Here is a 13,959-nt window from a genome sequence, read left to right as displayed (position 1 = left end):
GGGGAAGGGTTGAGCAGAAGAACCCGGAGAGGATGCACGTTGGTCTCCACAGGGAAAAGAGCTCCTTCTAAGAACTAAGGAAGCTTCCTGAGGACATAGGAGGGTCTCCCAAAATAACCACAGGTTAGGGGACTGACTGGCTCTGTACCTTATCCTGGAACTAGGGACGGCTACATAATTTGCAAGGGCTGGTACAAAATGAAAGAGCAGAGATTCTTGTTCAAAAAGCAAAAGCAAAGCTTTTTCCTTCCTTCCACAGCCTCTCAGTCTGTCATGGTGGTTCTTCATTTGTTATTTAATGTCCAGATCACTCAGACAAGGAAATACTCTGGGCAGATCCCCACAGGCATGCAGCATTCTGCCCCACAATTTGCTACAGACAGCACACGGGCCCTAACCAGAGCCAAACCCAGACCTGTGCTGGCACCCAGTCCCTGCTGGGAATGGAGGGTGACAGCTGTGGGTGGGGACGGGTGAGAACCCATCGGGGGCGGCAGGACCCCCAGCATAGGCTCCATTGCCTCATCAGACTGCACTTCCAAAACTTAAGTTCAGAGATAAAATCATTAAAAATGCCAAGATAGAGATTGCAGAGCACTAACTCCCAAGTACGGTGGCCCCTTTGGAGCATAGCCTTGTGAGACTGCCATGGCTACACAGCCTAGAGTGGCCCAGCCTGGGACCTCTCTCCCCTCCAGGGTCCCCTATGGCCCCTCGTTGAACAGTGAGGAGGAAGCTGCAGGAGGGCAGGAAATTCCAGGTGCTGCTGGCACCCTTTTAGCTTTAATCGTGGGCTCAGGAGGCTGCGGCCCTGGTTCTCATTTTCCGGCAGCTCCGTAAATCCTAGGGCCTGTCTCTCAGGCTCCTCATCCTCTTTTGTTCCCAGGATGGTGTGAGAGGTCCTAGCCTGCTTCTCACAGGCTGGGAAGTAAAGGCTTCTTCAGTTACGACTCAAGATGCCCCTAGGTTCCAGGATGAAGCTGCGCCCTCCTTAGCCCCTGAGTCTTACTTTGTGGACTCTCAGGAGCCTAGACCAGGGGTCAGAAGCCTCCTTGACTCCTTGCTTCCCTGACATACCATCCGGAACAAATTTCCCAAAGTTGTCTCTCGGCCCTCTCCACCTTGTCCATTTGCTCCTGTTGGTAGACAGGTAGGTAGGCCTGGATAAAACGGTCCCCATCCTAAGGCCCGAAATCTGTAAACGAACATTGCCTTACATGACAAAAAGGACTTTGCAGGTGTGATGAAGTGAGGATTTTGAGATGGAGAGTGCAAATTCATATGTTGAAACCTTAATCTAGTGCCTCAGAATGTTTTTGAGGGCCTTGAAAGAAGCGATTAAGTTAAAACGAGGCCATCAGAATGGGCCTAATCCAATCTGACTGATGTCCTTGAAAGAAGAGGAAACCGGATGCAAGGAGAGACGTGGGATGGTGTGCTCAGAGGGGAAAGGCCATGTGAGGACCCAGGGAGGAGGGGGACGTCTGCACGCCAAGGAGAGAGGCGTCAGGAAAAACCAAACCTGCCGACACCTTGATCTCAGACACTAGCCTCCAGAACTGTGAAAAAAACTAATTTCTGGTTTTTAAGCCACCAAATCTAGAGTGATATGCTAGAGGTGGGACTGGGGACTTAATCACAAAGGTTCTCTCTTTTATTTTTTCTGCTGTGTTGGGTCTTCATTGCTGTGAGTGCTTTCCCCTAGTTATGGTGAGTGGGGACTACTCTCTAGTTGCGGTGCCCGGACTTCTCATCGCAGGGGCTTCTCTCGTTGTGAAGCACAGGCTCTAGGTGCGAGGGCTTCAGTAGTTGCAGCATGGGGGCTCAGTAGTTGTGGTGCACTGGCGCAGTTGCTCCGCAGCATGTGGGAACTTCCTGGACCAGGGATTGAACCCGTGTCTCCTGTGTTGGCAGGCGGATTCTTTATCACTGAGCCACCGGGGAAGCCCATCACTAGCGTTCTTATTAAAGGAGGCAGGAGGATCAGAGATAAAGGAAATGTGACAACAGAAGCAGAGGGTCAGAATCAGAGACTTGAAGATGCTATACTCCTGGCTTTTTTTTTAAGTGACTTCAAACAATGATCATTTGTTAGAATTTTTTCTCTTGGCTTTAAAGATGGAGGAAGGGGTCACCATCCAAGGAATGCAGATGGCCTCTAGAAGCTAGAAAAGCCAAGGAAACATCCTCTCTGATGCCTCCAGAAGGAACCAGCTCTGGGGACATCTTGATTTTATCCCCAGAAGATTCATCTTGGAGTTCAGACCCCCAGAACCATAAGAGAATTAATTTCTGTTGTTTTAAGCCAATAGTTTGTGATAAACTGTTACAACAGCCACTGGAAACTAATACCCACCCACTCCAATTGCCACCAACTCAGCATTGTTTTCTATGAAATCTGCTTTAAAAAAAAGTGTTCCAAGCCCCTCCCACCGGATCTCACTTGCAGCAAGGCCTTTTCTCAGCAGATACCAGCAAGCTCATTCAAGTGTGATACCTCAAATGCCTTTTGGGGGTCCTGGGCACAGCCAGGCCAGTGTGAATGGTTTGGTGAGGGGTTTGCTGGGCCATGGGGAGAGCCCTGCTCACATCCTAGACACAGGCTGCCACCCTCTGCACAGAATCAGACTCACATGTCACTAAACCCTGCTCTGGGTGTGGGAAGGACGAGGCCCCCCGGGGCAGTGGGGCAGCTCCCAAGGCCTCCAAACCAAAGCTGGAGCAACTGATAACCTTCCAGCAGCATAGCAGACCGAGTCTGTCTGCACGTTATCTTGCTGATTTTTGTTCCCAATCAAGGATCTATCTGCCAGTGTCACTGGCTGTCCTTCTTCCCCTCCTCCCCTATCACCTTGCATCTGAAGGAGGGCTGGAAGCCTGCCTTTCAAGCAGCTTTTTTTTCCGTTGCCTTCACTTTCCCTGCCTGGTTAGGCTTAAGTTTATGTCAGGCAGTGCCACTTCCCCCCATCTTGTCAGGGACCTTGATGTTTCTTAGCCGCAGGGGCTGAGGTCAAAGAAGAGACAAAATAAAAGTAGAGAAAGAGACAAAAAGGCAGAAGAGGATTCTGGGGAAGGGAAGCCTCCCAGCAAGCCTGGCAAGAGGCTCTGATGGCTTAAGATGGTGGGACCTGAGTTTGACGGCAGGTGGGAATAGGTGGTATTTGTGTCTGCTTCTTTTCAGCTTTGGCATTGGAAAAGACCCTGATGCAGGGAAAGACTGAGGGCAGGAGGGGAAGGGGGCGACAGAGGATAAGATGGCTGGATGGCATCATCGACACAACAGACCTAAGTTTGAGCAAACTTCGGGAGATGGTGAGGGACCAGGAAGCCTGGTGTCCTGCCGCCCATGGGGTCGCAAAGAGTCGGACACAACAGTGAACAAACAACAACATGCTGGCTTAGCAACATGATCCTCTCCTTAAGACAGAGTTAAAAGGAATCTTAAGAATAACTTTCCCAATTCCCTCATTTTACAGGCATAAACTGAAGCTCTGAGAAATTAAATGACTTGCTCAAGATCACATGGTTTTTTTGGCACAGCACCAGGCCTCGACCTGCTGCTACTGCTCCTAAGTCGCTTCAGTTGTGTCTGACTGTGTGTGACCCCATAGACGGCAGCCCACCAGGCTCCCCCGTCCCTGAGATTCTCCAGGCAAGAACACTGGAGTGGGTTGCCATTTCCTTCTCCAATGCATGAAAGTGACAAGTGAAAGTGAAGTCGCTCAGTCGTGTCCGACTCCTAGTGACCCCATGGACTGCAGCCTACTAGGCTCCTCCACCCATGGGATTTTCCAGGCAAGAGTACTGGAGTGGGGTGCTATTTCCTTCTTCAGGCCTCAACCTAGGTCTTTTAAATCCTCAATGGGCCTCTAGGTGGAAGTAGGAGGAACTGGAGGAATGACATGGGAAGAAAGGGGCGTGTTTCTTACATATTTCTCAGTTCAGTTTTACAAATTTATTTGATTCAACTTGGAAAAAGATAACAAATCCCTAAGTCTGGGGGGAGATGGGCAGAAGAAGGAAGCAGGAGTTGAGAGGAGATTATGAACATCACAGTGGCTGTTGCACGTCCACATCCACATCCATGTCCTGGCCCAGGGAAAAAGCGTGGAGGTGGAGCAGAGCTCAGGTCCGGAGGAACACCATGGTGAGGAGCCCTAGAGAGGGGAGGAAGAAAGAGCAAGGTCGTGTGTGGAGCCTGCTGGCTCTGTATACCCTCTTTCTAGCCCCCACTTGCCTCTCTCTGGGCCCGGATCCACTGGGCTCACCTAAGACATAGGCTGCCACCAACTTTTGTCCCAGGGAGACGTGAAGGATTTGGGGCAGCTGGCTGCCAAGTTCATCCTGGAGCGGGAGCAGCAGGAAGGCCACAGAGACTGTGCCCATCAGCAAGAAGAGGAGGAAGGAGCTGGTGGCCAGTTGCGGGTGAGGGTCTGGGGAACAAGGGCTGTCAGGAGCTCCAGCCTCCATTCCTGGTCAGCCCAGGGAGGAGGCTGAAGGTGGAAGGTGTACCCACTTTTCGTTGGACACTGGAAGCGTCCTCTTCTCCCTGGAGCCCCTGTCCCCACAGTGCAAGAAACCCTCTCCCCTCTGGTCCCTCATCATTTTCCGCTCTTCAGCTCTGCCTTGATTACTGGCTCCCGTGTACCTGTGTGTCAGGCAGGGACCTCTGTCTCCCATAGAACACAACATGGTAAGTAATTGCTCAACCCGCATTTCTTATTGAACTGAAGTGAGCTGACACAGGATGGGAAGTACTGGAGTTAGAGCTAAACGAAGAGTTTTTCTCTCTAGGTGGAGGCCAGAAACCAAGGAAACTGCGAAGTCTGCTTTTCCCCTAACCTGATATAAAATCTTAACTCTTAGAAATGTTACTATCAAAAAGCAAAAGGCTGAACCGGAAGGGAATTCCCTGGCGGTCCACTGGTTAGCACTCGGCGCTCTCACTTCCAGGACCCTGTGTTCCATACCTGGTCCGGGAATTAAGAGTCTGCTAGTCCAGAAGGGGCACCAAAACCCCCACAAAAACCCAGAACAACAACAACAAAAAAAAAACCTCTTCTACTCCAAACGAACTCACCTCTAAGGTCATGCTAGGTCCCCTCCCCCTACAGAACTCAAGAATTCCCATCCCCAAACTCACTCTCTGGGAAGGGCTGGGCTGTGGATGATGCTGTCCAGGAATGAGGCTCTGGGTGGGGCGTTGGGTCAGACTGTCCCTGAAGCTCAAGGGGGTACGCTGGGGCCCTCAGAACCGAGGTGATGTCCTTGCGCCCCACCACTCGGCCCTCTGTTCCCTCCTCAGAGAGCTCAATGCGGAAGCGATCCTGGACATCATAGTTCCTGGGATGGGGGGCCACGTGGCGAATCACACTGGTCCGGAGAAAAGAGAGGCCCATTGAGGGGCAGTGATCCAAGCGAATCCAGGCCCCACCCTCCCAGGAAACTCCCTCTTAGGGATGCAGACAGAGGGTGGGGAAAAACAGGCTGAAGAGCACCAGCTCTGAGACCTAAGTCACAGCAGGGTAAATCAGAGAAAGCTGGCAGCGACCACTGGCTTTCATCAGCTTCCCCACCCGCTCACTCACATGTCAATGCAGGACTGGGACTTCACGTATCCTTCCGCGTCAAACACCGTGTATTTGGCAGGTGCTGTGCACAGCACTGGGGGAAAAGGCACAGAGAGATCGATCGACTACTGCCTCAGAGAATCCTGCACAAGCCTCGCCCATGGAGTTCCCCCAGCCTTCTACCCTAGGGCTGGACTTGACCCTTCCATTCTGCCAAGGCCGGACAGTCAACCGTACTCATCTGACTCCTCCAGCCCACCCAGTTCCCCAGCCTATTGCCGCCAGTCCCCACATCCCGAGTACGAGGCGCCCATCCCCTTCACCTCGGAAGCGAAGCACTGCTCCCGTGGGGTTATAGAGGGTCAGCAGCTGCCGGGGTCCGCTCCGTTGGTCCGCCCTGAATACTAGATCCGGGGGAAAGACGAGGACCGGGACAACAGGTCCCGAGGGAGGAGGGGCGCCCCGGGACCCCCGCCCAGGAGCCCCCGGACCCACCAGCTCCTGGTCCTGGGGCGCCCCACGGCGCATGCAAGCTCTGGGCGGTGGAACATCCGAGGGCAGAGCTCAGGAGACGGGGCCTGGAGTATAAAGCTGAGGGGTGAGAGGGGCGAAGAGAACGGGATGAGACCGTAAAGCAGGGCGTGGGGTGATTCCGCCGCCGCCGCCGCCTCAGAACCCCGCTAGATAAGGCCCCCCCAGCAGACCAGGCCCAGGTCCCCCAAACCCTTCTCCCCCAGCAGCGCCCTGGGTCCCCTTAAGCCCCGCCCCCTAAGCCCTACCTCGAGGGTCACGCCCACCCGGGAAACCCGGCCCCTCGCGCCTCCCAGCCCAGGCCCTAGTCTTCCGTCTTAGTTTCTGATCTCCATAATCCCCGCCCCTTCCGGGCGCCCGAGGCACCCGCCCCCTGCCTCCGAGGCCCGATTCCGCCGGCCGCCGCGGCCTCTTCCGGAGCTGCTCTTTCCGCCTCTTGCTCTCCTGTATCTGGGCCTCCGATCACTTCCTGAGCTTGTTGGGCTTCCGTCGGGCTCCGAAGCTCACCTCCGGTCACAGCACCTGCCAATCAACCTGTGGCCGGACCAGGGCTGCCATCTTTCTGGGAGACCGTTCCTGCACTTCCGCCGTACGGTCTCTATCATTGGCCCGGGCGGCCTCGACTCAGCTATGACTGTTCGCCGATTGGTGCGCCTAAAGCGGTGATTGGCTTGATCCCAGTGACGTAACACTTGACGAGCGTCTCAGGCTAGAACGCTAACCCTGGAATAAGTGGGGCGGCGGGCTAGGGAGAGGGGCCCGAGCGAAGATGGGAGTCGGGCTTTGTTCCTTCCTCCCCACTCTTGAGGCTGTCCGAATCACTACAATCACATCCCACAAGGGAGCTCTCTTTCTTTTTCCTCTTCAATCCCAGGCTCTCCTAAGAGCTTCCGCAGCAACAAAAGCCGTTTTCTACAGTACTAGTTGAATGTTGCTCCCCATTGGACTTGGATCTATGCCCACAGCACTTCTCTTGATTCCTTACTGCGCGGAGCTCATCTTTGAAATCACTCATATTTGCAGAGGGAATTATGGTTCAGTCCTGCTGCTCACATCATCCCACCGAATCAACTCCACTCTCAGACGAGGAAACAACCTCAACAAGGTGAAGAATGTCACCCCAGGCCACACACTTGGTTAGCAGTGGAGCAAAACAAAGTTAATCTTACCTGAAAGTCTTCTCTGCACCCTGTCAAATATAGAGTCTCCCTTTGCCTTCCTCTTATCATGCTTTTGTGTTCTTCATTCATAGCACTCCTATAGCTACTTGACCTCGTTGTTTATTTTAGTTTATCTCTGTTCAGGTAGAATGTGCTCTCCTCTTCACAAGAGCTGGGACTCTGTTTTGTTGTATTTTTGGCGCCTGAAACAGTCCCTGACATTTGGAATGAACAGATGAGTGAGTGACTAAGATGAACTTCTGAGCTGAGATCTGACTGAAGTTAGGAAGTGGACCACAAGATGTCTGTGGAGAATTCCAGATCTAGGGAACAGCAAGAGCAAAACCTGGAAGCAAATGTGTACTAGAAATGGCCAACGGACCAGTGTGATGGAAGAGGCTGAATGGGAGATAATACTCAGAGATGAGAGGAGGTGAGAGAGAGGACACAGATCACCTAGAACCTCAGAGCCCATAGTAGGACTTCAGATTCTATGCTGAGACTAATGGGAAACTATGGCAGAGTTATTTTAATTTTTTTTTTTTTTAAACTGTGCCACGTGGCTTATAGGATCTTAATTCCCTGACCAGGGATTGAACTTGGGCCCTCGGCAGTAAAAGTGCAGAGTCTTAATCACTGGACCGCCAGGGAATTCCCTTAATTTGTTTTTTAAAAACAGCTTTATTGAGATATCTTTGACATATAAAAATTGTATATATTTAAGATGTACAACTGGACATTTTGATATATGTATACATTGTGAAAAGATTGCCACAGTCAAGCTAATTTACATATCCATCACCTCTGCATATTAATAGTTGCCATTTTGTGTGTGTGTGGAGAATATGGGAGAATTTTGAGCAAAGGGGTGATAAGATTCAATTTACATTCTTCCCTGTAGTAACCCTTGAGTTGAATGAAGGAATGAAAACAAATCCCCCAAGAGCACCAAAACCATAGAAATGGAAATGTGACCCCTTCCTCAATCTAGAAACATTTATTTGAATAAGAAAAGGGTCCCCTAGGGCCAGGGTGTGGAGGTTGGTTTGGGCTCAGGCCTGAGACCCGAGCAGCCTAAACAGGCTTGGAGGGGCACTTCCTGCTGAGGTTGGTGAGGATCTGGTGCTGGGTGGGCCGGTGGAGAACCACGAAGCTCTCTGGAGGAAGGATGGGACCTCTGTTCTTGTCCACCTGGCCCATCAGCAGGTAACTGATTCCTAGGGAAGGGGAGAGAGGGATTGAGGATCTGTGTAACTGAGAGTTTATAGAAATATCGCCTCACCCCAGTCCCTCAGGTTCTGCCACCTCCATTGTTTTCATGAGGCTCAGTCTCCCTCTACAGTTCCACATCTCCGTTACCTTTCTTCATGGGGGGGCACTGCTTGCAGGGCACATAAAACTTGAGGAGGGTGTCCGTGGGTGGAGAGGGCAGGTCCAGGCCTCCGGTTTTGTAAACACCAGTGACATTGACAGTTGCTGTGAGACCCTCCCCTGGGCCCCGCACCATGGACTTAATCAGTCCTGCCACCACTGTGGGAGAGAGGGGTGAGAGGTGAAACTGGAGGCCAGGGCAGGGCTGGAACCAGAAGTTGGGGGAGAGCTTTGGGGACAGGAGCGGTTATAGGCGCTGGAAGGGCAGAGCTGGGGGACGGGCTTCTTACCCAGGTCGCTGTTACAGAAATGGCTCTGCAGGGTACCTGTCCTCCGGCACTGCTTTGGGCAGGTGACACTGGGTGCATCTGGTGGGGGAGGGCGCACCCTTAGTGGAGGGCAACCTACCCAGCAGGGAGGAAGGACCACTTTCCCCACAAAAGCTTCATTGCTTTGAACTTGTTCAGAGCTCTATCCAGCTTTGGGTCCCAGCACCCAGTGCCCGTCCTTAGCACAGAAGCAGCGCTCGTGGGTGCTGTATGAATGGGTGCAGGAAGGAACTCTGTCTGATGCAGCTCCCTGAGGCCTGCGTCGCTTCCTCTCCCTTTCCAGACTCACCCGGGCCCACCGGAGTTGCTTCTGCCTTAGGCGCGGCTTTAGATTTCTCTTCAGGTGGGACTTCAGGCTTGACTTTGGGCCCGGCTCCGGGCTTGGGGCCCGAGCCGACCTCCCCTGGGACTCCTTCGGTGGCGCCCCGAGGCTGGGTCCTGTAGGAGGCCGAGAAGCCGTCGGCCGTGACGCTGAGGTCCGAGACGAACTGGACGAGGAGCTCGTTCCCTTCGGAGGTGATGGAACTGCGGGCGGCGGGGCATCGGGGGAGGTGTCAGGCGGGTAGCGAATCCTGCTCCCTTACCAGGCCGGCGGCCTTTTGACCCCTGCCCCACGGCTAGCTGCATCAGCTTCTCGATTTCGCAAGCTCCACTGGCCTCGTGATCCAAGGACCCCAGGCCTGGCGCCAAGCCTCGGCCTGGGCCGCTACCTGCTCCGCCCACCCGGTTTGGGGCGGACACGTAGGCCGCCCGCGGCTTCAGCTAAGCCCCGCCCCTCCCGCCGGCCGCGGGGAACCCGGGCTACCGCACCTGGGGCTGCAGAGACGCCCCGACGCCGTCGCCCACCCAGGTGGCGCCCCCTCACCCCGGGACTGTGTCGCCGCAGAACTTTCCCAGCCGCTTGGCGTCGTCGCTCACGGGTCCGTTGAACACGCTGACAGAGTCGTAGCGGCAGTAGGAGTCGGGCTCCAGGTCAAACTTGCCGAAGGTCAGTGCGATCACCTGGCGGCGGGGCAGAGGCGGAGGCTGCGCAGGGGGACCCCGGGTGGCGCGAGGGTGAGGAGTTCTCACCTCCTCCACCCCGCCGCCGCCTCCGGGACGCTCGCCGGGGCCTCCTGTCTCATCGCCCGCGGGCCCTGGAACCCACCTCTTAATGCATTCACACGGCGGCTCGGAGGAACACACATATTCACCGGAACCCTCCATCGCCGCAGTCCGCAAGGCCAAGCCCTGGCTCATTCTCAAGGAAAAGACCCAGAATCTACCTCCAGCGTCACCATCACATACACACACGCACGAATCAGTTTATATATCAGCATCAGGTACCTCGCTCTCGTAAGGCTCCTCACAGTTGTGATTTTACATTTTTTGTTTGGGTGCGAGCAGGTCTGGGTCTGTTTGTGCTCCCCACCATGGCAAGCTCAGTGCTGGGGACATTGTCGATGTTCAGTAAATCTTTGCAGTCTGCATGCTGGAGGGCGCCGCCCGGGTCCCCGAGGGCAACCGGGGCAGGGGGTCAGTACCTGGTCCGGGGGCGCGATGATGTGCCAGGAACAGCTGATGCCAGGGGGGTAATCGGACTCGGGCCAGTTGGGCGTGGTCAGGGTTCCCTGGGCCTTCTCCAGCCGCCCCCCGCAAAATTGGTGCTCTGGGGAGGGGAGAGAGGAGTGGGGGTGGGGGGCGGTGGAGACCCTCGTCAGCTGGAGGAGACCGTGCAGAAAGCTCAGATGTCTGGGTCTCAGGAGGAGGGGGCGAGAGGAGGGAGAGGAAAGAAGGGGGGAAGGTTAGCAGAGATGGGGCTTGGCCGAGCGGAGCTCGGGGAAGTTTTGGACCGCTGGGCGCCCAAGCGGGCCGTGGAAGAGGGGGGAGGAACTGACTGGACCCGCTCCCTTCTTGCCCCTCCCCCTGACCCGAGGCCACATTGCTCCTCTTCCCCTGGGAGATCCCATCTCCCCGGCCCGGCAGAAAAGTCCCCATCACGGCTGGAAGAGTCCCCTTGCTGTGAGGGTGCCCTCAAATTGGGGCACAGCCCCGAGGCCCCTCTGGGGACGTCCCCGCCTTAAAGATTTTAAGGAGACTTCTGCCGCCAGGAGGGGGTGATGGGACCGCAATCGGGAGCCCCCGGGCTGGGTGTAGGGGGCTCCGGGTCGGGGGGAACCTAGTCCCCCAGCCCGGGGGTGCCCCCCGCGCCCGTCAGAGGGAGCCCGATTGCGGACGGGGGCGGGCGTTACTCACCGTCCCAGTAACCCCAGGCCGCCCATTCCACCCGCGGGTCGGTGACCCATTTCCGCCTCGCGCCTGGGGGGGGCCCTGGAAGAGGGGTGGGTGGGAGCGGGAGGAGGGAGAGAAGACGGGGAGGAGGGACTGAAGGGGCAGTTAGTGAGGAAGAAGGGTAAGGGAGATCATGGGGGCCCCAGGCTCTTGGGGTAGAGGTTAAGGCTGGGGTGGGGCCTGCGCCGGGGGCGGGGCCAGGAGAGGGGGGGCGGCGGAGGTGAGGGAGGTCTCACCAGTGCCGGAGGTGGCCCGCCCGCTGTACCAGAGCAGGAAGCCTCGTCCTCCCGTGCCCTCGTCAGATCTCATCCTCAGGGTCACCTGGTTGCCGGAGGCGACTACGGGCGCGGGTCGGAAGGTCCCGCAGAAGCGTCCGAGCTGCTGGCCCGAGGTTCCAGACCCGGCAAAGATCTCCAGAGAATCGTACCGGCAGCTGGGGTGCTGCTCCAGGTCAAAGACTCGGAAGGAGAGGGACACAGTCTGGCTCTTAGGGACCTGACGGTGGGGACAGGGGCGGGGTCCTGCAAAGTCAGGCCAAACACCACCAGGCAGAGGGCACCTCTCTTTCCCCCAAGCGTTTCCTACAGAGACTGGGCCTAAAAGGGCCAGTCTGATGGTGCATGACTGCACCAAGACCCAAATGAGGTCTGTGGAGAGACCAGAGGGGGTGTGGATGAAGGTGGGAATGGACAAGCAGGCTCTGCATTAAGGTGTGAGGTCACTTGCCACGTGGTATTGTGGGCACTGACCAGAGGGGAGGGGGCTGGGACTTCCCCAGGGAGAAATGGTGGAACTTGGCGGGGAGGGAATTCCCTTAGCAGTCTGGCCTTTGGCTGCCTGGACCCAGGCCTCAGACACTTGGGGGAGGGAAGAGTGGCCAGAAGGGCCTTCTCACCGTTATTGTCCAGATGCACTCCTTATTGGGAGGGTAGAGGTTGGGGAAACCCTCACTTGCCACGTAACCCGACTCCCCAGTCACATCCCCTCCGCACAGGAACACGGGTCTGGAGAACAGAAGAGAGGTCAGCCCTGAGTGGGGGTGTGCTGGAGAGGCCAGGAGGTAATGAGGATGGGAGGTGCGCAGGGAGCCAGGGGAATGGGGGAGGAAGGCCCAAGGGATCCGAGGCGGCCTCGGCCAGCCCGAACAGGACTGCGGTGGGAAACACTCCAGCAGAGGATCAGGGAAAGCGGGCCAGCCACTTGGTTGTCCCTCCAGCCCCTCAGAGTCCCTACCCCCCAGCCCAACAGGAATTCCGGGAATCCTCCCCTCATTCTCCACCCCCCCCCCCCCCACCCTGCCTGGCAGTAAGGACAGGAGCCGCCTAACTACTTCCAGATGTGGACACAGACAGGAGGCCATGAGGGGGGGTGGGTTGGGAAGGGGTGGGGGATGAGGCAGCCAGGGCCCTGTGCTCCCAACCTTTGCCCTGCTCTACTTCCAGCTAACAGCTTGAGTGTCTGACTCCCAAATCTCCCCCTTGCGGTCCCCTCTTCCCCCCACCATCTTCAGTTCCCTCCTGGAATCCTGACGTCCAGCCACCAGGCAAGTTCAAGGTCTTGGTGCTCTCAGGTTCCAAGGAGGGGGTGGGGGCAAGGGTCTAGATCGATGCAGAGAGGACAGAGGGTGGAGGCATGGGGAGCAGTGGTGACCCACAGGAAACACTGGTCTGGCAGCAGGGAAGGAGGACTTGGGGGCCAGAGAAGGGTAGGGAGATGTGGCGGTGGGGGGGCGGTTGTTAGCGAAAGAAGCCACCAGATCTACAGGCATAACCCCTGCCCCCCGCCCCCAGGAATTAGGGATTTGAAGCTCACTCAAGCCATCTGGAAGATGCCAAGAGACCTACCTGGTGTAGTTGGGGGTCTGGCCATGGGTGAAAGGCAGCAGCAGAGCCCAGGCAGTGAGGAGGGCCCCCAAGAGGGAGGCTGTGGCAGCAGGCAGCATGGCCGGGGGCGGGGGTGGAGAGAAGTGCTGGGGTCTTCAAGACAGAGGCAGCGGCTGAGTGAAGCAGCAGCAGCGGCAGCAGCAGCGCGGATAATCAGTGCCAGATGAGGCAGCCTCGGGCGTGTGGGCGTGGGGACTGGCCAGTGGGGCGGGCGGCGGGGAAGGCGGGACAGGGAGAGAAGAGCCGGGACAGTGGCGAGTCCAGGGGCCTCTCTAGGTCCAGGACACACAAATACTGACCTAGTGGGGCGGGGGTGGAGCAATGAAAGGCAGAGCGAGCATCAGGCTCTCAGCATAATCCAGGCGGTCCAGGAATGTCTTCAGCAACCCTGCTCTGTCCAGAGCCCAAGCATCCTTCCAGCACAGCCTGGGGTCCTTCCTGTGGACCCTCCAGCCCAGCCCACCCGTGCACCTCCCCATTCCCACTTCCTCAGCACCCAGAGGAAGTCCTTCTCTGGACTCCCAACCTCTAATCACTCACTTCCTGACCACCCCGTGGCTCCAGCTTATTTTCCACTTCAAATGTTTACTGTCCTCTCCCTCCAGGGGCCAGACCAGGCCACAGAGAAAGAATGTTGCTTACCCATCTTCTTTCTCAAATACTTGGAGGTATGGGTAGGGGGTGGGAGGCATGGTATGTGGGCAAAGGGAGTGTCTTCTTTATGGAGGAAGGGGAGGATGAAGTAGAAAGTAAGGGAAAGGACAATGTGTAAGCTCAGATCTGGAAGGAAAGCAGGAGGAGAGTGGTTGGGGGTGGCTGGCTGCTCTGGGATGGAGTCAGAAGG

At 56.3% G+C, this 13,959-nt stretch overlaps 2 protein-coding genes across 9 annotated transcripts; both read right to left on the bottom strand.

Annotated features, from left to right (window-relative positions):
- Positions 1-3,940: 3,940 nt before the first annotated feature.
- Positions 3,941-6,744, bottom strand: MOSPD3 (motile sperm domain containing 3). Of its 6 annotated transcripts, none has more exons than XM_044935641.1 (6): positions 6,609-6,744; positions 5,894-6,161; positions 5,589-5,664; positions 5,144-5,373; positions 4,269-4,472; positions 3,941-4,157 (listed from the first exon to the last, which is right to left on the bottom strand). In XM_044935641.1, exons 2-6 carry the CDS (start codon positions 6,096-6,098, stop codon positions 4,126-4,128), a joined length of 747 nt encoding a protein of 248 aa, XP_044791576.1. In that variant the 5' UTR covers positions 6,099-6,161; positions 6,609-6,744; the 3' UTR covers positions 3,941-4,125. The 6 variants fall into 6 exon arrangements, 5 of the variants coding, with proteins under 5 accessions (XP_044791576.1, XP_044791578.1, XP_044791577.1 ...); XM_044935643.1 differs by having other exon boundaries at positions 6,479-6,611; XM_044935642.1 differs by lacking the exon at positions 6,609-6,744 and adding an exon at positions 6,350-6,490.
- A 1,499-nt stretch (positions 6,745-8,243) lies between these two features.
- On the bottom strand, positions 8,244-13,369 carry PCOLCE (procollagen C-endopeptidase enhancer). Of its 3 annotated transcripts, XM_025275389.2 has the most exons (10): positions 13,077-13,358; positions 12,128-12,236; positions 11,469-11,727; positions 11,197-11,271; positions 10,485-10,609; positions 9,827-9,963; positions 9,251-9,486; positions 8,923-9,000; positions 8,621-8,791; positions 8,244-8,478 (listed from the first exon to the last, which is right to left on the bottom strand). In XM_025275389.2, the coding sequence occupies exons 1-10, from the start codon at positions 13,172-13,174 to the stop codon at positions 8,336-8,338; spliced, it is 1,431 nt and encodes a 476-aa protein (XP_025131174.2). In that variant the 5' UTR covers positions 13,175-13,358; the 3' UTR covers positions 8,244-8,335. The 3 variants fall into 3 exon arrangements, with proteins under 3 accessions (XP_025131174.2, XP_044791572.1, XP_025131175.2); XM_044935637.1 differs by lacking the exon at positions 8,621-8,791 and having other exon boundaries at positions 13,077-13,369; XM_025275390.2 differs by lacking the exon at positions 11,197-11,271 and having other exon boundaries at positions 13,077-13,353.
- Between the last annotated feature and the right edge of the window lie 590 nt (positions 13,370-13,959).

Source organism: Bubalus bubalis, chromosome 24, assembly GCF_019923935.1.
Source record: "Bubalus bubalis isolate 160015118507 breed Murrah chromosome 24, NDDB_SH_1, whole genome shotgun sequence".
In the NCBI taxonomy this organism is placed as follows: Eukaryota; Metazoa; Chordata; class Mammalia; order Artiodactyla; family Bovidae; genus Bubalus; species Bubalus bubalis.
This window is presented reverse-complemented; position numbering and strand designations above follow the sequence as displayed.

Excerpts from the sequence above, each read along its gene's own strand:
- MOSPD3 (XM_044935641.1), bottom strand. The coding sequence starts at position 6,098 with ATGCGCCGTGGGGCGCCCCAGGACCAGGAGCTGGTGGGTCCGGGGGCT. Across the intron at positions 5,374-5,588 it reads TCCCAGTCCTGCATTGACAT|TGTGATTCGCCACGTGGCCC; the intron begins GTGAGTGAGCGG and ends TCTCCGGACCAG. Across the intron at positions 4,158-4,268 it reads GGTGGCAGCCTATGTCTTAG|GGCTCCTCACCATGGTGTTC; the intron begins GTGAGCCCAGTG and ends TCCCCTCTCTAG.
- PCOLCE (XM_025275389.2), bottom strand. The coding sequence starts at position 13,174 with ATGCTGCCTGCTGCCACAGCCTCCCTCTTGGGGGCCCTCCTCACTGCC. Across the intron at positions 10,610-11,196 it reads GGCCTGGGGTTACTGGGACG|AGCACCAATTTTGCGGGGGG; the intron begins GTGAGTAACGCC and ends TCCCCTCCCCAG. Across the intron at positions 9,964-10,484 it reads TCATCGCGCCCCCGGACCAG|GTGATCGCACTGACCTTCGG; the intron begins GTACTGACCCCC and ends CCCCGCCGCCAG.